This window comes from Gekko japonicus, unplaced genomic scaffold (genome assembly GCF_001447785.1).
Source record: "Gekko japonicus isolate JY-2015 unplaced genomic scaffold, Gekko_japonicus_V1.1 scaffold98, whole genome shotgun sequence".
NCBI lineage: Eukaryota > Metazoa > Chordata > Lepidosauria > Squamata > Gekkonidae > Gekko > Gekko japonicus.
Genome location: NW_015164668.1, coordinates 509,309 through 519,873, shown reverse-complemented (window position 1 = coordinate 519,873; position 10,565 = coordinate 509,309). Strand labels below are relative to the sequence as shown.

At 42.2% G+C, this 10,565-nt stretch overlaps 1 protein-coding gene across 1 annotated transcript in view; it reads right to left on the bottom strand.

The window, feature by feature from the left end:
• Window positions 1-10,565, bottom strand: part of NCBP3 (nuclear cap binding subunit 3) — a 24,104-nt gene that overhangs the window by 11,839 nt on the left and 1,700 nt on the right. The window contains exons 2-8 of the mRNA XM_015409119.1: window positions 9,528-9,593; window positions 7,124-7,229; window positions 5,645-5,770; window positions 4,297-4,422; window positions 2,816-2,889; window positions 1,389-1,497; window positions 582-681 (exon numbers count right to left, since the gene is read on the bottom strand). Of these exons, the coding sequence (XP_015264605.1) occupies window positions 582-681; window positions 1,389-1,497; window positions 2,816-2,889; window positions 4,297-4,422; window positions 5,645-5,770; window positions 7,124-7,229; window positions 9,528-9,593 (707 nt within the window). The remainder of the gene's footprint in view (window positions 1-581; window positions 682-1,388; window positions 1,498-2,815; window positions 2,890-4,296; window positions 4,423-5,644; window positions 5,771-7,123; window positions 7,230-9,527; window positions 9,594-10,565) is intronic.

Sequence of the window (10,565 nt, the reverse complement as noted above, 5' to 3'; positions counted from 1 at the left end):
CCAATAAAATATATTTAAAAATAAAATAAAATACCTAAATAACGAAGCAGTAAGAAGGGCAGTTTCACCCTCTTTGCTTTGAAGTCACCTAGGCCCCTACTGGGGGCGGGAGAACCCCCACTTTTCTGGGGTGCTTCCCCACTGCTGGCCAGCAGGGGGAAATCCTGCCCCCAAATGGCCCCAAAGGCCCAGAAGTTATGTCATCACATCGCCAACATTGCACGGCAACACTCTAGTTTTTGGGCAAAACTCTATGGTAAAATCGGCTACAAACCAGAGTCTTGCCCCAAAACTAGTGTCACCCCCCCCCCCGATGGTGGCAACATGATGATGTCACTTCCAGATGACATCATTCTTTGCATACGCAGCAGAAGATCCCAGAGAGGACCAGAGATCCCTCTGCTGACTGCCAGGTAAGACCTGGCAACCCTAAAGTCACCATTGGCTGGGATGGAGGAGAACAGGCCAAACTCTTAAAACAGAAAGGGATCCCAGAAAAAAAGAACTGGATCAACAGTCTTGCTAAGAGTGTAGGTGCCCTGTTTGTCTGCACAGGATCTCCCTTTGCCACTGCTGCTCACCATGAGTTGCTCAAGATTCCTTTCATGCCGCCATAATTGGGATTCCCGTATTTCATGTAATACTGGCTCCTCCTGGCAGCTCCAAGCTCCTTCTTGTCATCTGCAGAAGCAATATAACAGCCAATAGACTGAAGCTGTGCTTGCAGGGAGGGTTGAAAGAACACATCCCAGGCACAGGCCACAAAGGACTGGTTGCCACTCTTTGCTCACAAGGAGCTAAACGTTAGCTGAACTTGACCAACTGGTGGGCAACCAGACTTGTCCCTGGGGAGGGAAGGAAGTCCAAAAGCCATGAAGTCATTGCAAATATTATCAAACTGCAGAGAGGCCAAAGGAGAAAATAGCATGCAATTCCAACCCATTAACAAGGGGCCAAAACACAGAGCTGAGCCAACTTCATTCCAAACAGCTGCCCGGCTGCTGTCTGTGCTATTTTTAGCTGACCCCAATGAGAAGTGGCCAGCGCTGGTGGAAGAGATGCCCAGGACCTACAGTGGCCAGCCTTTTTTTTAAAGCAGGCCATAATGGCAACATCTTCTCACACAAGTACCATTCCATGATGTGGAAGGTTCTGCAAAAAAATTAAGGAAAGCCCTTTTTATAAGAGAGGTTGCAGACTTTGTTCCAAAGCAAATTCACCCTCCCCAACCCATGGTTTGTTTTTAAGTATTTACATGGCTTTTGTTTTTTGAAGTTTTCATGGCAGAAATTTGTGAGCCATGTAAGAGATGCAAAAACAGGGTTAATACGTTCTGTGCATAAACTTAGAATAACTTGTGTGTCTGCCACAGGTGGCTTATTCTTTACCTTGTGTAGCAAACCTCATGAAGAGCTTGTTTCCTTTGGCCAGCCTGCTAGCTGGGCGAAGGTCATTGCGCAGGAGGGAGTCTTCTTCTGCTTGGGAGAGCGTGTCCAGCTGAGGGGAAAAACATCTTCCAGGGCTCAGTACTGCAACCTGCATTTAGGATAACCATCGTCCTCAAAAGAGGCGTACACCCCAGCTCAGCATAAGGAACTGTGTGTTTGTGCAGACCAGCCTGCTGTCAATTCAGCCTAAATCTCTGCCACTCCCACTCCAGAACCTTACAGTACAATCCTGAACAAAGTTACGCTCCTCTATGTACATGGTCAACCCTGCTCAGGACTGCACAGTGAAATGGCCCCACAAGGCTAGGAGGAGATGCCATCAATGGGTTCTGTCGGTATGAGCAGAATGTCAGCTGGACAAGGTCCAAATCAGGTAATAACAGTGACACAAAAGCAAAACTGTAGTCAGACTTGTAATTATGCATCCGATGTCAAATGCTAACATTCCAAAAGAAGCTACCAATAAGGATGAGCACAAACTGCATTTTTGAGGTTTGGTGTTCGTGGCTGAACTGCGAACTGAACCATGAACCGATACGCAAATTGAAGCAGTATTGGTTCATGAGCCATTTAAAGTTTAAACCCCTGCTTTCTGATCCTCGTGGCTTTTTACAGGGAGCAAAAGCAGTGTTTAAATGGCTCTGAGTCATTCAAACCAAACAACTGCTTTGTGCTCCCCGTGGCTTTTCACAGAAAGCAGTGATTTAAATGTCTGCAAGCTATTTAAACCCAACAGGCTGAGCTGTTTTTTTGTGAAGAGCAGAAATTTCTGGTCTTCATGAACCAACATAAACTGCAAGAAAATTTGTGGAAATTTGTGGCAGTTCTTCAGTTCACAGACATCAGTTCACGAACCATGAATCCGCCAAAATTCATGACAAACTTTAGTTCATCAGCAGGTTCATGCCTATCCCTAGTTACCAAATACAGGGGTGTACTGACATCTGAAGAAGAAGCCCAGACTGATATTATTACATTTATATTCATTGTTCTTCAGGGGAGCTCGGAGATGCATTATGTGGGGTTCCCAGGAAGTTTCCCCATCTATGCACTAACTAGGCAGGGCATTCAGTGGACCCAAAAACTGTAAATATTCACTGAGGTTCAGACAAAACTAACAGCAGCAATTAAGAAACTAAATAGAATCATGATGAGACTACAACTGCCATGCAAGTAAACAATTTTGCTACAGACCCTGAAATGACTGTTATTCTTTAGACAGGGAGGGTTTTCTCCCAGTGGCCATCCTCCCAACAATATTTGCAACTTCCAAAGAACTACATTTTCTCAATAAAATGTATACAGCTTTCCCCAGGAATACACAACAAAGCTTTTTATGATCTTTGTATAATAAACTTGGGCATCACCTCCGTGTCACTTAGATGGTCATCCTCCACTTCCCCTTCTTCAGTCTCATCATCTGAGCTCTCCTCTTGTTTCTCTGAAAAGGAATCAAAAACATGCTAAAATTTTCAAACTCCCCATTAAATCTGGCTTTCCTTTCATTACACTCAAGCTGCTCACATTTTTGGGGGGGGTATCTGAATTTCCTTGTACTGATAGCTAGCAACAACTTACTCCAATGCCCACTGCAATAAAGTTAGCTGCAGGTGTGCATATGTACTCAAACTCAAGCTGCTCACATTTTGGGGGGGTATCTGAATTCCCTTGTACTGATATCTAGCAACAACTTACTCCAAGTGCCCACTGCAGTAAAGTTAGCTGCAGGTGTGCATATGTACTTTCTGCCATAGCCACAAAACCGTAGAACCATCTCACAAGAAATCCATGAGACCCAGGAACTTAAAAGTACAATTCTCCATTCTAACCCCATTGACTTCAATGGACATAGAAGTGTGTACCTCTGCTTAGAATGGTACTGTTTATCCTTTTAAATGGGCCTTGGAAATCTTTGTTTTTAGCAATATTGACTTTTGACTGCTATATATACTAATTAAAGATATAGTTATCCAAGTTTGTTTCATTAAGTCTATTCCTGTTCCCTCCCTTGTTAAACAGTTTTCTAAAGCAGTAGGAAGTGCATGTGATCCAGAACTGGCTAATATATTTAATTATATTACAACTTTACTATTCAGCCCAAAACAGCTTACAGGCATGGCCAAAAGGCCACGAAACCCACACCCCATCCAAAACTACAACCCAGAAAAATACAAATAGATCAACAACCAACACATTAAATGCCCATAAAAAAAAATCAGCATGCATTAAACTTAACAAATAAGCTCCTCAATAAACGGGCTGCTGAAAGAACGGTATTATAAACCCTCTAAAAGGCTATTGTGCCTTCCAAACCAGAAGACTCTTCCCCAAAACAGGGACAGCAACTGATAAAGGCCAGAAACAGATGGAGGCAGAATGTGCTAGACGAAGGGTGGGAGAGAGACAGAGAGAAGGGGAACAGCTGTGAGGACTGTAATTGGTGCCCAGGTTGACAATTAAATGACTTCATCAAAACTATAATGAACAAGCACCCTGCCACATGACTGAAGCACACAAGAGTCTATAGCCACAACAAAACCAGCAATCAAGACACCCAAGCACAGGGACAGGTAGAAAGAAGAAGGGAAGGACACTAGCCACAACAGTAACCGAAATGGGGAACATTCTGAAGGCAGAGCTTTGGTTTCTGATACAAAGAACAGCCTGTTGATCAGTAACACAGCCCATGCTTTTGCTTGCCTAGGTTCAATTCTCAACCTTGCTATCAAACGGGGATTGAACCCAAAACACAGTGCTCTGCAGCCAAGCTCTATGGCTTCCATTTATAACCTGCTTTTCTCCAAATGGAACTATGAGAATCCAGCACATGTGTCTGGCATGCTTCTACCTTTCTTGTTCTTCTCCGCTGCCTTCTTGTTCTTTTCTTGGGGCTTTATCTTCTCTTCCTCAGGCATTGAGCTTATGTTGATGAGAGCTCGTGTTGCAGTCACCTCATCAAGCCAGACAACATTGCCTGGAAAGAAAGCAGAGATCTAGTCAGCTACAGAGCTGGGCAGAGCTCTAATGACACAAGATTCTAAAGCGCTCAACCCACAAGTGAGAGGAACACCATGAAGACAGACACACACAAAAAAAGACAAAAAGAGAGTGCTAAAGAGTGGTATCCAGTTTGCCATCTGGAGTTTTAATTTATCTATTGGTATTAATGTATTTTATTTTTTATAATGATGTTTTTAGCAGGGATGGGCGATTCAGAAATCTAAATTATTATTATTATTATTATTCCATCTTAATACAGTTTTTCCCTTGCTACAAGACTACTCTACCTATCTTACAGATGGAAAACTGAGGCTGAGAATGAGTGACTTAGCTATGGCCGCTTGGTAAACCTATGGCAGAGATCACCCTGAACTTACTCCAGTTCTTTAGCTTCTGGACAGCAGAAGCTGTCCCTTCAACCAGGAATAGCCTTTGGTCCTTGCACTGTAGCACTTGCTGGAAAGATGCCATTTCTCCAAGGGATGCTTTGGAAGTGCCTCAGACCTGGGAATCAAGCTACTCTGCATGATCAGAGCAGCACTTACAAATGTACTACACACTTCACAGGTAGCAGCGTCCCTGCCTCAAAGCTAAAATGAGAGCAGGAACCGAGAAAATACATAGAAGCATACTTGCTCCACACTCTTCTTTTTTAAAAAATAGTAGAAAATAAATTCTAAAAGGAGAGGAAGAGGGAAAGGGTTGTGATTTCTCATTGGAAGAACATTCCAAGCAAGCCAGCACACTACAGGAACTAGGCCAAGAGGATTAGCAGGAAAGAAGCCTCAAGACCCTCCCCACTGCGTTAATGCTAACAGCATCTCTGTCCAGACGTTATAGTGACTTCATGTACGATCCGTGCACAGTGTGCACTTGATTTAATTTGTGTGTTGAGTAAGTCTCGTTACATTTAACACATGTACAGTTGAATGTGTGATACGAACCATACATTTATCCAAGTACCATATGTTACATTTAACCATACGAACCATACATTTATCCAAGTACCAGTCCCTGTTTTTGCTACGTGAATGTGCACTGGCTTTTTCTTAACAAAAAGATGTACACCTGGTTCACTGAAATACATGAACACAGCTGCTGTGTGTACTCAGAATGGGAAAATGGGGAGACCATCAATGATCTGACCCAAAGGCACAAAAGGATGCCTGTGATTTATGAACCACAAAGGTACTTACATGATGTATCATCCAGCCACTCAATATGAGCAGGGGGGTACTCTTTGAAATAAGCAAAGATATCTTGAGTACTCATTTCATCTACACCACAAACGTAGAGAGTGTCCAGTCGCACTTTTGGAATGGCTGCAAAATAAATAATAAATCCTGAATCTGGTTTGGGCATCAGTAACTGGTTGGATTAAAACAAAGAAAAACATGCCTCCACAAACACACACATACACACAGTTGGAAAAGAAAAGAACACAGAAGAAGAGCATCACAAGATAATGGCAAAGAGGCATTTACTTTCCCACTACACCTCCCACAATCCACTTCCAAGGTCCAGATCCAAAGGACAAGCGCTCAGAAAGAAACACCAAAGGACAGGTAAGCAACATTCAGATGTAAACATCAAACAAACTTGGAGGTGCCAAGCTAGGCTTCTTAATTACTTTATTTGTGTTGAACTTATTTATACCTATGACAATGAACTTTTCTTAAGAGGCACAAAGAAGGTCCTTGGAGAACAAAGGCTTTTAAAATGTTTCTTGGTTAACAATCACTTCTCTTAAATATAAAGATTCCAACTGCATCACCCACAACAGGGAAATCCACAGAGGAAAAATAACTTTCCAGTTAAGACTAATTCTGAGAGAGCAAGCTGACCACCTGCGCTTTCACCTAAGCCACTGATGGTGGCTACAAATCTTGGAAGGCATTCAGAACTCTGAGGCACTGGGAGAACAGGGACAATCCCTTCTTCCCCCCAAGGAATGTGTTCTGAAACTGAGTGTCAAGTCAGTGAGAAGTAAGAGTTGTTTTAAACTGTTTACCGCACACTGAGCATAAAATCCTGAAGTTCTCCCACAGGCCTTTTGGAATGTAGCACACAGCACAAATTGAAACTGCACATTAAAGTGTTGGCTAACAGCCATCAGGTCTCATTGAAGGTATGCTTGAGATCTATGCACTGTACATATAAACTAGCCTTGTCTCAAGTGCTTTAATTTTCTAGTTCATTTTTTTACTTGCTCCCAACCTGATTACTACCTTAGATCCTCTCAGAGCCTTCACTTGGCTGAGGCCACAGCATGGATGTGCTTTTTTCATTGGTGGCTCCAGCATCATGAAATGCCCTTTGCATTTCAGAACAGTCCCTGTAGTATCTGACTTCCATAAGAAGGACAAGGCCGTTTTTTTTAAGCAGGCATTTTGCAATTTATTTAATAAAGAGGGTATTCTTTTGAGGGACAACTGAATATATGTGTTTTTCTTGTCTCTTTTCTTTTTAAATTTAAGTTGTCTTTTACCTATGGGTTAGGGTTTTTTTCACAAGCCACCTTGAGCCACTATGGCCAATGTGACAGAGAGCACATAAATATTTTAATAAATAAACCAATGGGGGAATTTGATGATAATGTTATGTGCTTGGGGGGAGGGTGGTAGTGGAGTAAAGGTCAAGAACCACCAAGGCAAACAACAGGCAGCTTTTCGTACCTTTCTTCATCATGTCACGGTCCAATGCCACATTCCTCTGGGCAAGATTCACCTCTGCTTGAAAATGGAAACGTTTTGCTCTTTGCTCCTTCTTCTCAATTGCTTCCTGCAAAAGGAAACGGTACCCAAAGGAGAACACATGAGATTGCTGTGCACAAACTGGATGTTACAGCAGCTTGCAAGAAGCAGAGAACATTTGTCAAAAAGGTGTCTTTAATTAAACTAGTGCTTTGTGATTTCATTTAACAGCAGGATGAAGAATTGCAACATTCTTTGACACACAAGAGCAATCCCACAGTTTAACAGGAATAGCAACTTGCTACGTTTCCATTAAGTCACTAGGTAACCATGCAAATTCGGACTCTCCCTTTTTGATTTTGGTGATGAAATTCAAACCTGGCATTAAGCAAACACTGCAGAGAAGCAAACTCAGAGCTGATTTAATTGTAGCCAGAAGTGACTAAATGAACTACTAAAAACAGGTAAACAACCAATTGGGGGGGGAAAGCAGGAGACTGAAAAAATGTTTTGGGCCATGAGCTCCCTCTAGCTAGGTCTGCCGACCAGGGAGCTCCTGTCATAAAACATGTTCAGACAAACATGTAGCATTTCTTCTAAAGAAGTCCAGCTCTATACCATTCCAACTCTGTCTGAGCAATTTGCTTCTTTTCCATTCCAAAACTCCTCTTCTTACTAAACAGGCATTTGAGAAAACTACAGTCTTAGAAGTTTGCATTGTTCAAAAGAAAAAGTTGCCAAGATTTCCTGCCTTAACCACCAGCCTGATAATCTAATAACATTTAGAAACAGAAGATAGGGACAGCTAGACTAAATCCAGATTGCTGCTCAACCATGGTAGTCCAGAAGTCGTCCTGTCCACTCACCGTATACAAAATGGGTGCCTCTCACAGGATTCTTGTATGGATTGAAAAGGGTTGTAAAGAGCTTTTTTTTTCTGAGCAAGCCATAGCCACAGTGCAGATATTGTAAAAACCACAAAGCCCCACTGGCACACTTAAAAGCACTTTAGATATCTTGGATACCTCTACTAGTCTCATAACCACTCCACCTATAATAACAGTTAAAATGTTATTAAAAACGAAAGAAACGAGTCCCCCAAACCTACAGCTTTACAGATCAATAAAAAGTCAATTAAAATTCAAGACTTTTGCTTGATTCAGGTACAGCACATTTAGCTGTTCTTGCGCTGCTATCAGTATTTGGAACAAAACCACCTAGAAGCTGGGTGAACTTGGTCTGAATACACACACTCAGCCTAATCCACCTCACTGGCCCTCATCTAAATAGTTCCTACTGAGAAAGGCTGGATCATGAGGACATGAATACAATGACAAAGGGGAGGCAAACCCAGTTGGCACCCAGGAGAGCCCTGGCATAACAAGCTAAACAAAACTCACTCACACTTTCTCTCTCTCACACACACAACAACGCTTTGGGTGCAAAGAAGGAATGTCACTGCACAGAGGGGGAAAGGAGAATGGCACGTGGAGAGAAAAAGAGGGGTTTGAACTGATAAGAGAACAGAGAGCTTTTGGGTGCAGAGAGAAAGAAACAGAAGAAAACCTATGCTATTGAGTCTAGACAGAGAAGAGAGTGTACACTGGACTGTAGATAAAAAGCAGGAAGATTGAGAGGGGTTGCAAGTAGAGAAGATGCAAAAAGCTCATACCTTGAATAAAACTTTGTTGGTCTTAAAGGCACTTTCTTTGTATCTCTCCCCTGAAATTGAGGGAACTGGGTAAAGCAAGCCCAGGAGACGAGGAGAGGGAGGAGCCTCAGCCAGTGGAGGGAAGAGAGGCTTTGCTCTGTAGTTCTGCTGTGCAGTTAAGATAGCCTGGCAAAGCATGTGCTCTCAATCCCGCCCCCTCTCCTCCTTCCCAAGGGAGGAGCCTCAACCAATGGAGGGAAGAAAAGCTTTGCTCTCTGGCTCTGCTGTGTGATTAAGAGAGCCTGGCAAAGCAAGCTGTGTCACAGAAGAAAGCGAGAGAGAGGGAGAAGTAAGCAGATGGCAGCTAGTTGCTTGAGGGCCTGATACAACCCCTGTGGGGGCGGGATGTGGCCCGCAGGCTGCATGACTGACACCCCTGCTCTAATGTCTTGGAACAGTAGTACAATCTTTTTGTAGCCTGGAGACAAAACTTTGGACACAAATACATAGAAAGACATTTCATTCAGTTCCTCTACAAACCTACTTCAATCAAGCATCACAACATACCTTAATTACATGACACAAAAAGGAAACCATGACAGCACAGAGGCAGTGCGTACCACTTATCAATTTTTTAAAACTCAGTTGCAGAAAACAAAACACATAGCAATGAAACTGTCCACTTTTTGTATTTCAATGTACAGAAAACCCAAAACTACAAAACACAGTACATACCTTTGAAGTGACATCTATTCCAGTGATAAAGCTTCCAGCTTTGTTTTCATATCTTCTGCTTGTATCCTTAAAAAAACCCAAAGCAGATTGTAGTAAGTCTAGCCAGTTGTGTTTTTTAAAAGCTTCCTATGCTAACAATAGGAGTTACAGTGTCCAAGACTAGGCTAGATTAGAGATGTGAAGGCCCGGAAAAAGAATTGAAAAAAGAAAAGAAAAGAAATTGATTATGGAATGTTTTATTTTAACATGATAAATAAAATATTTTAAGACAAGGTGTTCAAATATTTTCCAAATCATTTCTAAAATATATAATGATCTAATTTCTGTGCACTGAGGACAAGCAAGTCCTAGGTTACAAACTGAACTCTCCAATGCAAGAACAAGATGCATTTCTTCCTTTAGGAGGTGCGATTGTCAGAAGAAAATAAAAAGGTTTCAGTTTTGTTTTTGCATGTGGGTGGGTATTCTGTTTGTAATAATTGTTTGGGTACACTATATTTTAATATGCTAGTTGTGATAATTTCATGCCAAGTAAAAATGTCCATAGTCATTTTTTATGTTCCTAAAGTAACAGAATGACTTTCAATCTAGAAAAGACAAAAGAAATGCTAATGTAGCATTTTTTTCCATTTTTCCGAAAATTTCCATTTTTTTCCGGAAAAAATTTCCGGAAATTTTACATCTCGAATCATGATGTCTTATGTGACTTGTGACCCACCCTGAGTCCACTTATGGGGAGGGTGGGATATATATATAAAATAAAATAAATAAAAATACATAAAAATAAATAACAGGCACCCCTCCCCCAAGTGGGCCCTGAGGCCTCAGGTGCTCTGGTCAGCCTTCCCTGGACAAGCTCTGCTAATCACATCCCTTCGCAACCTCGCAATGGTTCCCGAAGAAGACTCTAAAAGATATGCACTGGGCTGCCATTTTTCATTTTTGTTCTGCATGCAGACCCACCCGATGCCCTGTGCCATTGTGCCTCAGAGGCAGCATTTGTAGTGACCAGTTCTCAAGCCGGACTGCCAGCTGCCA